Below are 18,080 nucleotides of genomic sequence, written 5' to 3'. Positions count from 1 at the left end.
GCGCAAGTCACTAAGGGAGGGCACAGCCCTGGGGTGGCCAGGACTCTGCAGCCGGCCCCCGGCAGGGGGCTTAGATGAGGGCCTCGGGAGGACGTGGGCACCCCGCACTGCCCCCACCCCCACTGGAAACCCTTGCCCCTGAACCTCCTGGCTGCCCGCCCCCCCCCCCCGCCCCCAGGCTGCCCTGTGGCCGAAAAGAGGGCAGGGCGTGAGCCCAGGACCTCCCTGGAGGGTGGTCTGTTGCCTGGCACCTTCCTGGGAGGGGCCTGAGTCCAGGACCACGGAGAGAAACTGGCCTGGCCACGGGTGGGGAGGGGCGCCAGCCTGCTGGGACCTGGCCTGCCTGCAGGCGCAGTCACGTCCCTGACGGGGGTGGGGAAGCCTGCAGTGACATGCCCGAGTGGGGGGGTCAAAAGTTCCCGCCCCCCACCCCCGAGGAAGGGCTGCAGAGGGTATGGGCCCCCCGGGTGGTAAGGGGGGCCGTGCAGTGTGCCCCCCTCAGCAGGTGTCCTTGAGGCTACCCAGAGGTGCCCAGGCAGGGTGCCCCGGGCACGGAGGACCTGATGGCCACTCAGCGCTCTGTGACCAGGGCGAGGTGGGACATGCTGCAGGGAGTGGCCCAGCCCCACCACGGACGCTCCCGGCTGGCGCTTCTGCGCTGGGCGACCCTGAGTCCCCGAGACCACCTTGCTGGGCCCTCGAGCTCCTGCTGACGTCACTGGGGGCTAAGGTGGCTCTGGCCAGCCGGCTGCCCCCGGGGGGCCTGCCCCTGCCCTTCGCGGCCCAGGCTGAGCCCCCTCCTCACCCTCCCAGCTGGGGAGGAGGGGCTGGACCGCAGACCTCATGCGTGCCACCTGCACAGCTGTTGGACCCCAGACGCCAGCCCTCGGGGGTCTCCTGCCCTGGATGCAGCCGGGCTCAGCCCGAGGGAAGCTCGCCAGCCTCCAAGGAAAACGCTGTGGCTTCACTGAGACGTCCACCCCCGAACTCAAGTCTCGCAAAGGAAAGGGGCACCTTTGAGACTGTCGGGTGCGGGCCGGCGTTAAGACGAGGTTTCAGGAATGTCGAGGGGGTGCTGGCCTCGGGTTCCGCGGCGGCTGAACGGAGGCCTCGCTGTGGAGCCCCGCCTCTCAGGTGGGAGCCCGACCGCGTGCGGGGTGGGGGCAGGACGGCCAGTGTCCTCCTGGGGCTGGGCTTCCCCCTCCACCCCCAAGGGCTCTCCTCCGGCAGGCAGCGGCGGCGGGGTAGCTCCACCTGCTCCTGGCCGTGCTGTTCACACCTCGTTTCTCTCTTCCTTTCCTGCCGTCTCTGACCGGGTTTTTCGGCCACACCCGCGGCAGGTGGAAGCCCCCCGGCCAGGGTTTGAGCCCGGGCCGCAGCAGTGACAGCGCTGGGCCCTGAAACCACTGTGCCACCCAGGAACTTGGCCTTCTCTGGTTTCAACGAGCGTTTGACATGATGCCATCCCCTTGCGTCTCCCAGGGAGCAGGTGCGCTTCTTTTGAGATACGGGGGCTTGTTCTGCAGAGCAGGGCTCCTTCCGCAACCTCCCTCTACCCACCGTGAGTGCCCGGGCGCCCAGGCCCTGCCCACTTCACCAGCTGGACCACCGGACCTTCGCTGGCCTCGCCGTCTTACCGGTTTTCTATAGGAATGAGCAAGACTAGAGGGTCTCTAACTGCGTGTGTTCAGAAACCTGGCAGAACACCGAGGACCTGGCTCCACTCGCCCGTTCAAGGCCGTGCCGGCCCCCGATTCGGGTCTCCGGCCCTTGCTGGACGCTCCGTTATCACAGCCACGGGTGTGAGCGCCTCGTCTGGACCCCACTCCTCACCGCTGGGCCCGCGAACCCCAAACCCAAGCCGGGCAACTTGAAGCATGCCTCCCGGGCGGGGCCCCGTCCACAGCGCAACAGCCGCCTTCACCTCTGCTCCTGCGGGCGCCTCCTCCCCTCGGGCAGCTGGAGCCCGGGTGCCACAGGGGGACACGCGCGGGCAGAACGCTGGGAGACGGTCACCTGCTGGCCCAGCCTCCCAAGGCTATCCTACCCCTGTCGCCCCCTTAAGGGCCCCAAGGTTTCCCCACCCGGACCAGCTGCCCCCTCCTGTCCCCCTGCTGCCCGCTGCCTTTGGGCTTGTGGACACTCGGGGAGGGGGGGGGCGGGGGGGGACCAGGCTGCCAGGGTCGGGGGAGGAGCTGGCTGTGTGGCCTGGGCTCCAGAAGGAGAGGCTGGCCTGGGCCACCTTCCTCCCTCAGGGCAGGCCACTCCAGCAGCTGTGTTGTCCTGAGCCACCCCCACCCCAGGGGCTGTGCTGGCCCTTTCCCGGCCGGCCTCTCGGGATGCTCTCGGGGAGCAGGGCCTCACCCCAGAACAAACTCAGGTGACTTTGTCCCAGCCAGGCACACCCCTGTCCCCTTCCCCGGGCACGACTGGGCCCCAGAGCTGGGCCGCTCACCAGGGAGCCCTGGACACTGGAGCCCCCAACCCCGTCACTTGCTTGGGGGAGGGCCCAGGCCAGCAGCCTTTCCTCGGGGGTGGGGGCTTCCCTGTGGGGTCCGGGTGGGTGGGGGACCGCAGCAAGTGTTTCTAGCCTTGGAACCGGGTGGCGGGGGCAGGCCTGGCCTGAGTGCGAAGCCGCAGAGGGGGTGTGTCACAGCGCCGCCCCGTCTGCAGAGCGCGTCCATTTAATACAAGCTTCCGGCACTGAGCGGGCACATCCCGGCACAAACAGGCACAGGGGAACCGCGGAGGCGCCCAGAGTCCCTCCCTCGGCAGGAGTCGGCCCGGGTGGTTGTGCTTCAGGTCTTGGGTTAAAAGGGCTGCGGGAGATCCGCATAAAAACAGGCGAAAGGTCCGCGTCCGATCGCGGGGGCCCCTCTGGGGTCTCCTGGCCCGCCTGGCCTGGGCGAGGGGCTCTGCCAAGCTCCCCATTTCCTCTGGGAAGTGCTCCCCTCGCCGCCCGATCTGGGCCAGACCCTCACAGCTGAGCCGGCAGAGGACGTGTAGGGGGGGAGAGGGGGCCCCGCGTGGAAACACGCCCGCCAGGTGGTCTAGGCCAGCCCCTCCCTGCACCTTGGCCCGGCTCGGTCACGGTCACGAGTTGCGGTGCATTTGTGTAAAGGGACATGGATTGTGTGGACTCGTAAAAACAGGTTTAAAAAGGCTCCCGACCAGCGTCCCGTGGTGCCCGGGGCCGCTGCGCCCCTCACCCCGGCCGAGGCCTGCTCCCTCGGGTCCAGATCGGGAGCAGCGCCGGGGGGGTGGGCGGCCCGGGGCCCTGTGACAGTCCGCAGGCTCGTGCATCCCGTGGCTCGGCCGGGCAGGGCCCCTGGCTGCTCAGAGCTGCGTCTCGTCCCGCGTCTCCGGGTTGCAGGAGGCCAGCTTGTTGCTGCAGCTGCTCTTCTGGCTCTGGGAGCCGCTGGCCACGTGGGCCAAGGGGTCGGAGCGGATGAGATACCTGCGGGGAGGCGGGAGGATCCCGAGGCCGCCTCCGCCCGGGGGCGTGGGCGCGCGGACGGCGGTGTGGACATGCAGCGGGTGGGGACGCGGTACCTACACGATGTCGTTGGGCTCCAGCCGCGTGTCGGGCGGGGGGTTGATGAGCACGTAGGAGAGGGTGTTCTGGTGGTCGTTCATCTCGTCTGCAGAGGAGACAGGGCCCGGCAGGTGGTCACCGCTCGGCCCCTGCCCATCTCCGCCCTGCAGGGCCCGGAAGAGCTGCTGGCTGCGGTCCGGCGGCAGAACCTCCAGGCCTTTCCAGCCGAGCAGCCCTCCGCCAGGAGGGGCGGCCAGGCCGGTCCCCCAGAACACTCCCTGCAGCGTGCTCGGCTGAGCCGCCAGCACCTTACCGTGTGGTCACCCTGAACCGAGGCCTAAGGCCTGGAGCAGCACCCCCGTCCCCTGCTCGAACCTGCACACCTGCACGTGTGCAGACGCTGGCACAGACCATACACCTGCCCACGCAGCCCAGCCCTCGGCGCGTCCCCCCACCCCTGCCCAAGGCCGCCCCGGTCTCCCCTCACCCTGGACTTGGCCTCTTCTTCCCAAGCCACCCCGCGGGAGGCCCTTGGTGCACGCAGAGCCCTGCTGCCTGTCATGGGGACATGGGGACAGCCCCGTGTCTGGCTCATGGGGTGGCTGTGGGACGCGACCCGCAGGGGTACAAATGGGTTCTGGGGAACCCCTGATCGCCTCATAGGTGTCTCTGGCCAAATATAGGGACAGGGCTGGCCACTGCCCAGCAGTGAGCCGCAGTCACTGGCAGGGGATGAGCGGCTCGTGGCCTAGGTTTACCCATCCGCCGACCTCTGCAGGCCCTTCCCGACCCTGAGCCAGGACGGACACGGGGGAAGGGGGTTCTCCAGGAGTCGGGCCCTGGGCGGCCTCTGTCCCTGGCTCCTCCCACTTCCCCGCCTGTCCGTGCACCTAGCGACAGAATCCTCTGGAAAGCTGGGGCAGTTGCTGGTTGGCCAGCCAAGCAGGGGCGGGGGGCTGCATCTCGCTTCCCTGAATCCATGGAACTGGCCGTGGATTCAGGGTCCCCACAGTGGCAGGTGGAGCCCAGCATGCTGGGGGGCAGGCGGGGGCACAGGCTGGGACTTGGGGGCTGACAGACATCAGCGGGTGCCAGCCTCGTGTCCAGGCCCGGCAGCCAGGCGCTGACCGCCCCCCCACTCCCACTGCACGCGGTGGGTCATGCTGCCCGAGGTGCGGCCGATCCTGAGCCAGGTTGGGTCAGGCTGGAAGCCGTGCTGTGCGGGCTGGCAGCAGGGCCCGGGGGATGCAGGTGGGAGGGGGGCGGCTCCTGAGGCTCCTGGGGACCCCGCACCCCTGGCCACAGCCCTCAGCAGGGCGGCCGTGTGGAAGCAGGCTTGGTCCGAAGGGGGCAAACGGAGAGGTGGGCACAGGCCAGGGCCGTGGCCACAGCTCAGCTCCCCTGGGGCGGGGCCGGGCCTCTGTGTGCGGGTGGGAGTGGCAGCTCCTTGGCCCTGCTTCTCCCCTGGGTAGATGGACCCCGGGCCCTCCCAGCTCCGGTCAGGCCCAGCTTTGTGCTTCCGGGGTCTGGGCTGAGGAGGGGGGACGTGGGCCCGGGGCTCGAGGCGGGGGTCAGTCTCAAGGCCCTGACCTCCATTTCCCCAGGATGGGCCGGCATCCCCGTGACTGCTGTGCCCTGGTGAGGACCTTGGGTGGGGGCAGGGCTGGCGGTGGCTCTCCTGGCTAATGACCAAGGGAGTGCCAGCCCACCCACTCCCTCCCCCACGGCATTCCAGGCCTTACAGTGGGGGGCTCCTCCCTAACCTGCAGTTCAGCCTCCCAGCCGGCCCTGGGCGCCCACACACACTGCCTGCCTAGCCCCGCTCTCCCAACGAGTTCAGATGACTAGATGCGCCCCCAGGCGGCTGTGAGGAAGGGGCTGGGGGCGTCTCCTGTGCAGGCGGCCAGAGGGGCTCGTGATGGCACCCTCCCCAGGGGGATCCCCCAGCCCACAGGATCAGCCTCTCCTCTGGTTTTATGTCCTGGCCCAGGCACCTCGCAACACCCACACACGGTGGGGGCTCAGCACACCCCCCGGTGAGTCCCAGGGACCCTGTGGGTGAGGCCACCGGCCCGGGAGCCCTGGCGGGAAGCAGGGGTGCAAGTGGGCACAGGGATGGGGTGACGCAGCCGTCCTTCACGGCAGCTCCAGGCTCAGGCTCGGGCTGGCAGGTCTCCCACGAACGCGGGCGCGGGAAGTGGAAAAGCCCGAGGACCCCAGAGGTGCCTGGGCGTTGCCCGCAGGGGCCGAGCTGTGCCGGCTCCCAGCGGCTCCCTTGGCTGTGACTCTCGGGGCTCCTCGCCCCGGGCCTGGGCTGCCTCCCGACAGCTCCCACCACCCTCAGAAACAGTCCCGCAGAGCTGGGCCGCCAGCTCCGGGGTCCCCTGTGCCCCGGGGGCCTGGCCGAGCAGGCTCCGACCTCCCCGGGTGCCGGGAGCCCGCAGGGGAGGAAGGGGTTCTGGCATCGAGGCCTGTGTGCCCTGTTGGGGTCTTGGGGCAGGTCTGCAGGGTGTCGTCTTGGAAGAACTGGGAGCCCAGGTAGGCCCTGTACCCCAGAGCCTCATCGGCTTTGCCTCAACTGAAGAGGGAGTCTCCCTCTTGAAGCCCCAGCGGAGGCGCGGATGTGTCAGTGGTCTCCTGGCTCAGGGGGCCCGCAAAGGCTCAGGGGGTGGGCGTGCAGGCCCAGGACCCCAGGCCCAGCCCAGGCCTCAGCCTGCTCCGGCAGGCAGGGGCGCGGGCACCCCGGCCTGGGGCCGGCCATCCGGGTGCTTCCCGAGAGCTGGGTGGGCTCCCAGGGGCCGGCTGCAGGCGGACTGCGTGCCCAGAGCAGGGTTCCTCCTCCTAGACAACCGCCCGGGGAGGCAGGACGGGGCTTCTGGGGGCAGGTCCCGGGCGGAGGCGGGAAGCCAAGGTGGCCGGCAGGGAGCACTGAGGCCCTGCCTGCGGGACCCTCTCTCTTGGCTTGTCCTGCCTGTCTGCCTGGTGTGGGCGGGTGGCTGCCTGGCTGAGCGTCGGCGAGGGGTGGGCCGGCCCCTCGGCCAGCCTCCGGCCACCGGAGCACAATTACCTTGCAAATATCCCAAGTTTACCCGATTCATGACGTCACTGGCTGTTAAATTTGCTACATCCTCTATAGACACACAGGAAGAGGGGCAGACAGAAACAGAGAGAAAAATCAGCAAAGCAGCAGAGGCGGCTCGGCGGCGCGGGGGGCAGGTGCACGCGGAGCGGCCAGCTAGGGGCCAGCCTGTCCTGACCAGAAGTCGCCGCCCTGTCTGCCAAGCTCTGCTGGGGGCGGGCGGGGGTCGCAGAGGCCGAGGGGGGTGCAGGGGGCGGGTGCCCACTCTGGGGGTCGGATGGGCGGGCATCTCTGACTGCCAGCATGCCCTCCGCTCAGAGCCTCAGCAGGAGCTCTGCCGGGAAAGGGGTGACAGCACCCACTGGGGAAGGGACACAGGGGACACAGGTGAATGATGTGGCTGGTGCGGCAGGGAGGGGCTGGGCGGTTCTCCTGGGCTGCCCCTCCCGCCAGGTGTGCACAGCCAGCAGATGGCGGAGCCAAGCCACCTGATCCCACTTGGAGGGGGGCTCACGGTCCCTGACCCAGCGGGTGGGTGACAGACGCCAGGGCGGGGAGAGGGGGCGCCCATGCAGGGCAGAGCCAGGCCTGGGAAGGTGGACAGGAGACCCGAGAAGGAAGCCAGCCCAGGATGTGGATGAGGCCAGGCAACGGGGGGCGGGGGGCGCTTGGACCGCACCAGCTGAGGGAGGGGCTTCCGGCCTCTGGCCGTCACGGCAGCCCAGCCTGTACATGGTCAAGGTTACCAACATCTCCCCAAGACAAGCTGCAGGGAAAGTCTGCCCGTGAAGACAAAGGCCCTGGCGGTGTCGCCCTGAAGTCGCAGGAATGGGGTGGCCGTGCCCAGGAGCAGTGGTGGGGGCCCTGGGGCCTGGGAGTGCCTCGGCGCTGGGCCGTTGGACCTGTGGCCCCCTGACCTGCCCCCGAGCCCTGGCTGCTGGGGGGGGGGGGGGGCTCTGGGTCTCCGGGCCACATCCCCGCTCCTGCTCCGCACGGGGACCCAGCGGGCCTTGGACTGGCCCGAGGTGGCCCGTCTGTGCCCCACCGAGGCCTGCGTCCTCGGCCGCCCCCTCCGCCAGCCCCCTCCTCCAGGGCTCAGCCCACCCCAGGCCTTTACTGCACCGGCGGGGAAGCTGAGGCCTTAGCAGAGGCTCAGCCCGTCCCGGGGTCCCTGCTCGGACCGGTCGGCCTTACCGTAGCCAGTGGTGGGCAGCCCCAGGTGCTTCATGCGGTTCTTGACCAGCTCGGACAGCTCCTGCCGCTCCGAGCGCCGGTACAGGCTGAGCCGCTGCTGGCTGATCCACTCGGCCGCCGCCTTCCCCGAGGGCCGGGCGCCCTTGCGGCTCAGCCTCCGCGCCCACGGCAGGCTCTTGCGCCGCAGGAGCGGGTGCTCGGCCGGGTCGCCGCCCGCCGCGTGCTTGCCGTGGGCGCTGCCGCCACCAGTACCCCCCCGCGCGCCCCAGGACCCCTTCACGTCCCGCGTGTCCTCGCCATCCTCCACGCTCACTGAGATCTGGGACTGGCCGGGGACAAGGGGTGAGGGCCGGGGACAGAGGAGCGAGCGGGGAGGGGGGGTGACCGTCAGAGCAGCCGGGGGACCGCAGCCTGGGGACGGGTGCCCTCCTCTCCAGCTGGGGGGGGGTGGGTGCCAGGCCAGAACCCCCCTACGTGAGCCCCAGACGCCCAACCTCAGCCCTGGCTCCAGGCCTGGCCCTGACATGCTAGCGAGAGAAGCCACCCCATCAACCTCTCGGGGCCCTGGAGGCCACGCCCTCGCTGCGGCTCAGTCTCCTGGTGGGGGGGGACATGGGGGGCTGGGAGGCACCAGGGGCTCGTGGGGCTCGGCGGATGCGTGGGGCTCTGGGGTGTGGAGACGGCACAGACGCGGTGGAGAAGGGGTGCCCGCCACGACGGGGCCGAGACATGACATGCAGTGGCCTGTGGGACCGGGGCACCCGGGCCTGTTTCCTGTCTGTACCGGGTGGGTGAGGCCACAACCCCTCCCTGAGTGCACCTGCGCCCCTCCCCCGAGGCCCGGGACTCCGCTGTGCTAGGTGAACTCACCTGGGCTCTGAGGTCGTGGGGCTGCAAAGGAAACCAGGACGGCCTGGGTACCCGCGGGCGCTCCTGCCCGGCCCCTCATAGACCCAGGGCCGGTGGGCAGCCCGCCTTCTGTGGTTCCACTGGTGGCACAGGGGCCCCGCGGTGCTCTCAAGCCTCCCCTCCCCCGCAGGGGTCACAGCCGCCCCAAGGGTGTCCCACGTCGGGTGGCGTGCACCTGACCCCAGAGGGCCTGGCTGCCGAAGGAGACGCGGGGCCTGAGCCGCGGGGAAGCAGGGCTGCCTCTGGGACCCCCGGCCGCCCACCTCCGAGGAGAAGACGTGGCTCTCGGTGCGGTAGATGCCGATGGGGACCTCGGCGCTGGAGGAGCACAGCTTCTGGAAGAGGCGCCCGTACGTCCGGATCCACAGGTCCTCCTCCGTGATCTTCATCTGCAACGCAGGCAGCCCTGGGCTGGCAGGGCCGCCCCCCCGCCGCCCCCCGGCACCAGCCGCCCGCCCGGCCCGGCCGCCCGGGCACTTACGGCGCAGAGGTAGCCGGAGCCCGGCGTGGTGTCCAGGCCGAGCAGCAGCCTGGTGATGGGGATCATGTAGTCCTTGACGAAGGACTGGGGGCGAGAGGCTGGCGTCCACACCTGCGCGGCCCCAGCCCCGCGTGACCGGCAGACGCGCTGGGCAGCCCCTCCCGGCCGTGGTCAGTGACGGCCACACGCATCAGGTCAAGGGGATCAGGAGGAGAGGGCGGGGCCCCCAGACGGGAACCCTGCTGCTCCCGGGCAGGCGCGGGGCCCAGAGCCACCCAGCCTCCCGGGCACCCGGGGGTCGGACGCCCAGAGGGACGCTGGCCAGGCACTGCGGGCGCCTCCCTGCCCCTCCTGCTGACCTGATAGAGCAGCGTGTCCAGCATGCTGATGCTGAAGACGCGGCCGGCGGCGAACGGCAGGCGGAACATGAAGGCCAGGTTGGAGCCGTTTTCCCGCTCCCTCTGCAGGACAGGGGTGCTCAGATTGGCTGGTGCCCACGGCCACGGCCACATGGGGCAGAGGCGGCTGGGTGGAGTACGTGGGCGGCTCGTGTGTGTGCCAAGCCGCAGCAGACGGCCGAGCCCAGGCTGAGCACCTGCTCTGGGTCCCCCAGGCACACTGGGGGCCGGGAGTGGGGGTGAGGATTCGGGGGCCTGGGCTTGGTTTAATGCCCTGCTGTCGCCATCCTGGAATTCTCTCTTTTTTGCTCTTTAGGGTGGCACCCTCAGTATATGGAGGGTCCCAGGTTAGGGGTCCAATCGGAGCTACAGCTCCCAGCCTACGCCATCGCAACTCCACATCCAGGCCGCACCTGTGACCTATGCCACAGCTGACGGCAACGCCGGATCCTTAACCCACTGGGCGAGGCCAGGGACCGAACCCGCAACCTCACGGATACCACTTGGGTTCTCTCAGTAATTTCATCCCAGAACTCGTGTCTGTAAGCGAAGTCGCGGAGGTGGCAGGCGGGCGCAGGAGCAGAAACGTGGGCTTCGCAGTTTCCTCGTCCCCTGCGCACGCGGCATTTGCGACGCTCCAGGGCACAGATTCCTCAGATGTTGGGAGCATTTTCTGTGGCTGCTGGGACACGTCACCACGGGCTGGCACCAGATGTCCCACTTCCTGCTGGCAGCTTGGACAATCTTTTCCGTCTCTCCCAGTTTCTAGAAGCGGACCACACCCCTGGCTCCTGGCCCCTTGGTCCCCAGGGCCAGCACTGGGGCCTCTGGCCACCCTCTCACAAGGCCCCTGGTGATGGTGTGGGGCAATCCAGGGCCACCTCCCGTCTCAGCGCCCTCCCCAGACTCGCGCTCCCCCCTACTGCTTCCGGGTTAGGATGTGGACATCTTGGGGGGGGGGCTGCTGATGAGGGCGGGCTCTGAGCCCACGGGGTGTCACTCCTGCGGGACCAGAAGGTGCTCCAATCAGAGAGAAGGCGACACGCACAGACTCCCCAGAGCATCCTCTGCTGCTTCTGCACCGGAGGCTTCATCGCTGCAAACTTGGATGACAACGCAGCCAGACGGCCAGGCAGGGGGCCTCACCTCTGTCCCCCGTCACCAGCAGGGAGCCGAGGGCACCCCAGCAGCACGTGGCTGCTGGGAGAGAAACGATGCGTGAGCTCTGAGCAGCGTTGTGCTGTGCCGGAAAGAACGAGTCCCGTGAGAGCCAGGAATCGGAGCCACATGACTCTGGGCTGCTTGTAGGACTCACGATGCGTTTACGAGGACGAAGAGTCTCCTGACGTCACTCAAGCTGTCAGCTTCCCTTTACGCAGAACTAATGGTTCCAGAAGAAAAGAACCACATCCGATCCGGGCAGGCTTCAGGAGGAGGAAGAGGCGTGACGGAGCTTCCCAGCTTTCTGAGCAGGGGCCCCGCGTCCACGCCGCACGCTCGGCAGCGGCCGCAGATGGGCCAGAGGCTTTAACCTGCACTCTGAGGTCACAGGGAACAGCGGGACGCAGAACACAGGTGGGCGAATTCGGAGAACGGCTCGGCCAGAGGGAGGGGGGCAGGATGCCCAGCCGGATGTCAGAGTCGCAGGCACCGAGGCTGCTGGACCAGGAGCCCGGGTCCCGGGACAGGGATGGGGGTGGCCCAGGCCCTGGGACGTCTTGCGGAGACGGACCTGCAGGAGACAGCTCTCCCCGGCGCCAGTGGACTCTCCTGGACACGCGTTTCTCGGAACGCCGGAAACGCCTCCGAGGTTTCTTCAGCTTGAACCAGGTGAACAGGACCTGTCTTCTCCAGGTAGGACGTACACCCCAGCCTCGCCCTCCCGCCCCGCTTCCCAAAGGATCCTCTCGGCGCCTCGCCGCGCCCGCCCGGGTGGAGCGGATGCAGAAGCGACCCGGGAATCTGGGGAATCTTCTTTCCTTTCTTTTCTTCTTTCTATTTCTCTCTGCTTCTTGTACTTATGATAAATGTACACACTTTCAAAAAATACATCGCCACTGATTCCTTCAAAGAAATGTCCCTGGCTGCCCCTGTGGGAGGCCGGTCACCATCTGCTGGACCGTCCGTCTGCGGCATCAGGGAGCCCGGACACGCCTGGGGCAGCAGAGACCTCCCGGGAGCCCCGGCCAAGCGCAGCCAGTGCATGAGCACACGAGGGCCCGGGGGCCTCCTACGGACCTGGCACTCGCGGGGAGGGCGTGACGGCGGCTCTGACCGTCCCCTGCCGGCCCCTCTCCTCAGCCCGGGGTCCCGCGCACGCCGGGTCTCCTGCCGCACGTGGACCTCAGCCCCTCACCAGCCAGGAGCAGCCTCCTGCGGTCACACGTGCTGGCTGCTTCCCGACTTCTCTCCGTCATAAAACCGCAGCACTCACTTTACCATCACGCACCCCCGAGGTGGGAAGGGGGCTGCCCCCGCCCCTGGAGGCGGTGCTGCTGGGGAAGGAGCAGTCGACTGGCGATGCCTGCCGCAGGGGGAAGGGGTAGGAGGCAGATTTGTGGTGGAAGGAGGCGGGTGTGCATCTGATACGCTTGCTGACGGACCTGCTTCAAGCCCACCTCCCGAACAGGTGGGGGGCAGCTGGCTTGCTTGAGGGAAGGTGGCACGCGAGGGTCCGCGCCAGGATGGGCGCCTCGACCCGTTCTGTGCCGCCCATCCCTGCTCGCACTTGGGTCAGACTGGGCCTTCCAGGGCCTGAGAGTCCTCCTGAGATCCTGAGACCTGGAACCTTCCTGCCGGGGCCACGGAGCCCAGCTTCCAATTGCCTGGTCCCAGCACAGAGAGGATAGAGGCTTAGTTCCTGGGCTGCTGCGTGGGGTCCGGTGGGCTTCACGGTGGGGGGCAGGGGTGAGCAGGCAGGATGGCCCGAGGTCTCAGGCTACCAGCCAAGGAGCCCAGGGTTGCCACGAGCCTCTGGGCAGCATCCCCTTCCTTTGTCCGTCCACGGTCGGGGCCACGGAGCTCCAGAGCCGTCCCTTCCGTCGGCTGCTGCTGGCCAGGCCCGGCTCGGGCGGGCAGCCGTGGGGGTCCTCCTTGCTGTGGCCAGGGTTCAAACACATGGGCGCAAGCCGCTCCCTGGCAGGGCCTCAGCCCAGGCGCGCAGGGAATGGTCGCGGCTCCTCTGTGGCGACTCGCCTGCTTCCTGGTTTCGCCGGAGTGTGGCGCCCCCCCGCCCCCACAACCGGTGCTGCCCTGGCCTGGGAGGGGCTGGGGTCCACAAACCTGCCCGGCGGCACCACCAGGCCTGTCCTGCCTGTGTCCCTGGGTTCCCGGCTGAGGCCCTTCATGGCGCCCGAGGAGCGAGAGCTGCCCTGCCGGGGACCCCCTCTGATCCCCCGTCCCTGCTCTGCACTGGGACGAGCACGGCCCCGCCGGGCAGTGGATAGAATAGACACGGTTCAGGCTGGGGTGTGGTGTCGGGGCTGGCGTCACCTGGGTTCCTGACGGGACAGGCAGCCCACGAGGCCAGACCTGGACCTGCCCTAGGCGACGCTGGCTGCTCCTGGCTGATGACCCTGAGGCCTCCGGGCTACCCAGTCCAGGGCCTCACCCTCCTCCGCAGGCCCCCGGGCCCCTCTCGCCCACCCCTCCCAGCTCTGTGCAGACCTGAGCCCCTGAGCTCCGTGGCTCGGGCGCAGGGGAGGTCGGGCGGGGGCCCCTCACCTTTTCCAGTTTGGAGAGAGCCAGGGAGTAGCTGTCCTTGGCGCGAAACTGCATGAACCGCATGTTGGACGGGTGGGTGAGCTCCGTGGTGATGCTGAGGCTGGGGAAGAGCCTGGGGGAGAGGGGCCCTGGTCACAGACGTGGGGAGGGATGTTGGGGGGGGGGTCCCTGGTCTCAGAAGTGGGGAGGGGTGGGGGGGGGGTCCCTGGTCACAGATGTGGGGAGGGATGTGGGGGGGGGGTCCCTGGTCGCAGACGTGGGGAGGGATGTGGGGGGGGTCCCTGGTCACAGATGTGGGGAGGGATGTGGGGGGGGGGCCCTGGTCACAGACGTGGGAGGGATGTGGGGGGGGTCCCTGGTCACAGATGTGGGGAGGGGTCGTGGGGGGGGTCCCTGGTCGCAGCGGGGGGAGGGGTCGTGGGGGGGCTCCCTGGTCTCAGACGTGGGGAGGAGTGGGGGGCCCTGGTCTCAGACGTGGGGGGGGTGTGGGGGGGTCCTTTGTCACAGACGTGGGGAGGGATGTGGGGGGGGCTCCCTGGTCTCAGACGTGGGGAGGGGTGGGGGGCCCTGGTCGCAGACGGGGGGGGGGGTCTGGTCACAGATGTGGGGAGGGGTCGTGGGGGGGCTCCCTGGTCACAGATGTGGGGAGGGGTCGTGGGGGGGGTCCCTGGTCACAGATGTGGGGAGGGGTCGTGGGGGGGGGTCCCTGGTCACAGATGTGGGGAGGGGTCGTGGGGGGGCTCCCTGGTCTCAGACGTGGGGAGGGGTGGGGGGCCCTGGTCGCAGACGGGGGGGGGGGGTCTGGTCGCAGCGGGGGGGGGGGCGGCGCCGCGCCCTCACCGGAACATGGTCTGCACGTTGACGATGGTCTTGGCGTCGGCCATGTAGTCCTCCTCGGCACTCATGGTGCTCTCCTTGTCCACCACCACCAGGTTGTCGGCGTAGATGACGCCCGACTGCAGCAGGCTGTCCAGGCTGCGGGAGACGCCCTCGCTGTGTGCGCCCGCCCTCCCGCCGCCCCGCCGCGGCTGCCCGGATTGGGGCGCGGGGCGGGGGGGGGGTGCCTGTGCGGGGAGACGGGCGGCGCGGGGCGGGGGCCCCTCCGTCTTACTTGTCCACGGAGCCCTCCATGTAGTAGACCATGGGGAAGCAGCAGATGGCCTCCAGGAAGTGGTGGTCGGGCCTGTGGGGACAGCAGGTCCGGGAGGCGCCCACCCCACGCCCGGCCGGGGCCCTGACCGGGGTGTGCGGGGCCCCAGGGCCGCAGGGGCTGCTCTCCACCCGAGGGGAACCCGAGGCCCTGGGGCCTGACGGCCGGGCTGTCCGCTGGGCTCCGGGCGGCCAGGCCTCGGGGGTAGCGGAGCCGGCGGGGGAGGGCTCCCGGCAGGGCCCAGCAGGGCCCGGAGGGAGGAGGCTGGCACAGCGCCGAGGCCCGGGGGCGGAGGCCGCGGGGGGCGGGGGGGCTCACTTGTTGTCCAGCAGCAGCACGATGGGGCTGAGCTCCCTGCGGGGCCGGTAGTAGGCCCGCAGCGGCACGATGAAGTTGTAGAGCCCGTTGCCCGCCGTCTCGGCCGAGACGATGATCAGCTTGTTCTTGAAGCCGTAGGCCTTGGCGTCTTCGTAGCTGTTGTGCTTGCAGCCCTGCCGAGAGCACGCCGGAATCCACCAGGGCTGGTGGCCGCCGGGAGGGCGCTGCGGTCGGGTCCGCAGCCACACGGCACCGGGCGGCCAGTCCCGGGCCTCACGGGTGGGGGGCCACCCGCCCGCCGCGCAGAGCAGAGTGTGAGCTGGGGCCCCTGCAGGGGTCACGTCCGGGAGGGAGGGAGGGGTCTGCAGGACGGACACATCTCATGTGTGTGTGTGTGTGTGTGTGCGCGCACGCACGCGCGTGTGTACATTTTGTCAGGTGTGCCTTTTGTGTGTGTGGACGTGTACAGTTCGCTGTGTGTGCGCACACATTTTTGCCGTGTGTGCGTGTGCGTGCACACTTTCTAGCTCTGTGCACAGAGTCCTGGGTGCAAAGCAGCCGTGGGCACACCGAGTGCCCAGACCTGGTTTCCACTAAAGGGAAGCAGGCTTCTTGGAGAAGCGGTTGCTTCCAGGGCTGGGGCGGCGTAAGAACCAGGTGGGGTGGGGGGACCACGGGCTCAAAGGGGTGCACATGCTTCAGGACCACGGGGACACGTCGGGAGGGCCTGGAAGGCAGCCCCAGGGCCACCAGCAAAACCCAGAAAGTCTGCGCATCAAAACCAGCTGGATCCGGGACAAAGCCGGCGCAGCAGTGGGCACCCTCTGAACAATACAGGGAGTCCGCGCCAGGGGCATAAACGGCTGAGAGCGTGCGCCTGGGAGATGGGGCCGCGCCTCCTCCCAGTGGAAAAGCTAACAAACAGGCAGGAATCAGGATCCTCGAACCCTCGGCTGCAGCCCACAGCTGCGGCGGGACGTGCGGGCGGAGCTCAGTGAAGAGCTGCTTGTTCAGCTGGTCCCCACGCGCCTCCCCGCAAATGACCCCGAACCTCAAAGGCAAAACCAGAACTTCCTCCAGCCCAGCCCCCAGCCGGCGGTGCCACCTGTACCACGTGGTCTAAGGCAGCACCACAGCGCCTCCAGGAGGACGCGCCCCTCTGGGCGTCCCAGGCCCAGCAGCCCCCTCCCCATGCTCCACCAAACCGGAGAGGGGGGCGAGGAACATTCCGGATGTGGGTGGGGTCGGGATGGCTCGGCTGTAAAGGGCCAGGGGGACTCCCGGGACAGGCAGGGCGGCTGCGGTGTGGGCTGCGGGTCAGACCCGTGTCCGGTCTGGGGACGTGGAGTGGGCCGTGTGAGGAATGCCCTCCCCTCAGGAAATGCGTGGATGCAGGAGGGGAATCGGGAACGTGCCCGGGGGGAAACAGCCGGCCCGGGCGGGCGGGCAGGCAAGCTCAGGGGCAGGTGGCCCTGGTGGAGTCGGAAGTGGGTCTGAGACGTCCAGTGCGTTCCAGGCACCTCCCTGATGTCTGCTGCGACCTACCTTGTCCAGCCGCAGGCAGCAGAAGGGGGCCTTCACGGGCAGAAGGTGGCACAGGGTGGGGGAGCTGCCGATGTAAGGCGAGTTGGGGGGATAGCCCCTCACGTACCTGGGGGGAGGAACAGGAGCTTCAGCAGGGCATGTGCCGCCACACGGGGGCGCCAGATCCCAGGGACCCGTGTCCTCTGGGGCCCCAAGCTGCGCCCTTTGCCTGGGGGGCGGGGAGTCAGCCACTCCAGGGTGGGGCAGGAAGGAGGGCTGTGCCTCCACCACTGTCTACTCCCCAGGGGTCTGGGTGAGACGCCACACACACACACACACACACGCAGAAATCACAGACACACACACGGAAATCACACACACACATATGGAAATCAGGCAGCTACATACACACACACACCAGCTTACACCGGCCTGGAAGTGGCAGAAGAACCCAAGGCTCACCTGTCGCGCCCCACCCCCCATACTCCAGCCCCAGGGCAGGCGCTGGCCTCGGCCCCTTCTCTGCTCCCCCAGCCAGGCTGGTCTCCCCGTAGGCTGCCCCCCCGCTGTCCCCACAGCCCCCAGCACACACATGAGGGTGGTCGAGCTGCCACGGTTGGCCCCCAACTACCCTTGAGAGGGGCAGGCCTTCTGCTCTGTCTGCAACTGGCTAAGGGACAGGGCGTCAGAGGCCAGCCTGCCACCTGCCCCATGTCTGTAGGACCCTATGGGGTGACTTCATCCCGGAGCTGGTCCCACAGTCTGCATTTAAAGCATGTTTACTCCGCCCCAGAGGCAGAGGCAGAAGCTGGCAGTGGCCTCAGTGCCAGCCCAGCTGGGAGGAGCCGGTCATGCGGGCCGGCGGCCGACCACGGCCCTGCAGTCCGGCGCCCCCTGTCTGTCCTGGACGATGCCAAGGGGCTGAGAGCTGAGAACACACTGGGTCTCTCCCTTGGCATAATCTCACAGGAAGACCTGGGCCCGAACCCAGAGCAGGGTGACAGCTCGGGTGGGCCAGTGGCACCTCGCGCAGGGCTCCCCTCCTGGTGACCTCTGCAGCCGGGCCCGGACAACAGCCACCCGCCAAGGGGGCTGTGGCACTGAGGTGTGGCTGCCCAGGGTTCGAGGTGGAGGAGGGTGAGGGGTGAGGGCGCAGAGCCTGGCTCTCCTGTCCGTGGGCTGCGTTCCCAGAAGATCCCACTTGCTAAACAAGGTCTCGGGAGCAGCTGTGCGGAAGCCCCACTCAGAGGGCGGGATGGGACCCAGGCTGGTGCCGGCCGGCCCACCTCTTCCCCGCGCCAGCACTCCCTGCCGTCCTCCCCTCGCACGGCCTGCTCCGGACACTCACTCCACCATGGACAGCCCCTCGTCCTCCGACGGCAGCATCTCGTCCTCCGACTGGTCACTCAACAGATCGCAGGGCAGCAGGGCCGAGGTGTCGGCCAGCTCCAGGACGGGCGCGATGCTGGGCCGCCGGCTGCCCGAGCCGTTCTCCGTGGGGAGCGCCAGCTTGCTGCCCGCGCAACCCCCGCCGCTCTGGGCCGGCCGGCACTCGGTGTTCTGGAGGTCCATGGCCACGGTCCCTGGAACAGTGTGGCTGAACTTGACGGGCAGCCCCTCCCCAGACGCTCCGGGGGGCGGGGGGTTTTGGAGCGGAGGTGGACAGAGCGACCCGGCTGCACTGGGACACCGACCCCACAGGAAGGCAGGGCCATCTCCGTGGGACAGCTGCGAACCCGAGGCCCCGAGGGTGGGGACTGGCCCGCGGG

At 69.0% G+C, this 18,080-nt stretch overlaps 1 protein-coding gene across 15 annotated transcripts in view; it reads right to left on the bottom strand.

Annotated features, from left to right (window-relative positions):
* Nucleotides 1-2,646: 2,646 nt before the first annotated feature.
* The window catches only part of KCNT1 (potassium sodium-activated channel subfamily T member 1), a 40,465-nt gene continuing 25,031 nt past the window's right edge, over nt 2,647-18,080 (bottom strand). For 6 of the 15 annotated variants that reach the window (XM_047768898.1, XM_047768894.1, XM_047768896.1 and 3 more), the window contains 14 exons: nt 17,660-17,894; nt 16,333-16,438; nt 14,788-14,960; nt 14,431-14,502; nt 14,160-14,294; nt 13,320-13,431; nt 9,558-9,659; nt 9,199-9,282; nt 8,981-9,106; nt 8,679-8,699; nt 7,809-8,133; nt 6,603-6,665; nt 3,557-3,641; nt 3,231-3,457 (listed from right to left, as the gene is read on the bottom strand). In XM_047768898.1, the coding sequence (XP_047624854.1) occupies nt 3,337-3,457; nt 3,557-3,641; nt 6,603-6,665; nt 7,809-8,133; nt 8,679-8,699; nt 8,981-9,106; nt 9,199-9,282; nt 9,558-9,659; nt 13,320-13,431; nt 14,160-14,294; nt 14,431-14,502; nt 14,788-14,960; nt 16,333-16,438; nt 17,660-17,894 (1,760 nt within the window). In that variant the 3' untranslated portion in view covers nt 3,231-3,336. Of the gene's footprint in view, nt 3,458-3,556; nt 3,642-6,602; nt 6,666-7,808; nt 8,134-8,678; nt 8,700-8,980; nt 9,107-9,198; nt 9,283-9,557; nt 9,660-13,319; nt 13,432-14,159; nt 14,295-14,430; nt 14,503-14,787; nt 14,961-16,332; nt 16,439-17,659; nt 17,895-18,080 lie in introns of those variants that run through there. The other 9 variants (XM_047768893.1, XM_047768890.1, XM_047768883.1 and 6 more) reach the window with 3 other exon arrangements.

Source organism: Phacochoerus africanus, chromosome 2 (assembly GCF_016906955.1).
Source record: "Phacochoerus africanus isolate WHEZ1 chromosome 2, ROS_Pafr_v1, whole genome shotgun sequence".
Lineage (NCBI taxonomy): Eukaryota > Metazoa > Chordata > Mammalia > Artiodactyla > Suidae > Phacochoerus > Phacochoerus africanus.
Note: the sequence above shows the minus strand (reverse complement) of the source record. Positions and strands in the feature narration are given on the sequence as shown.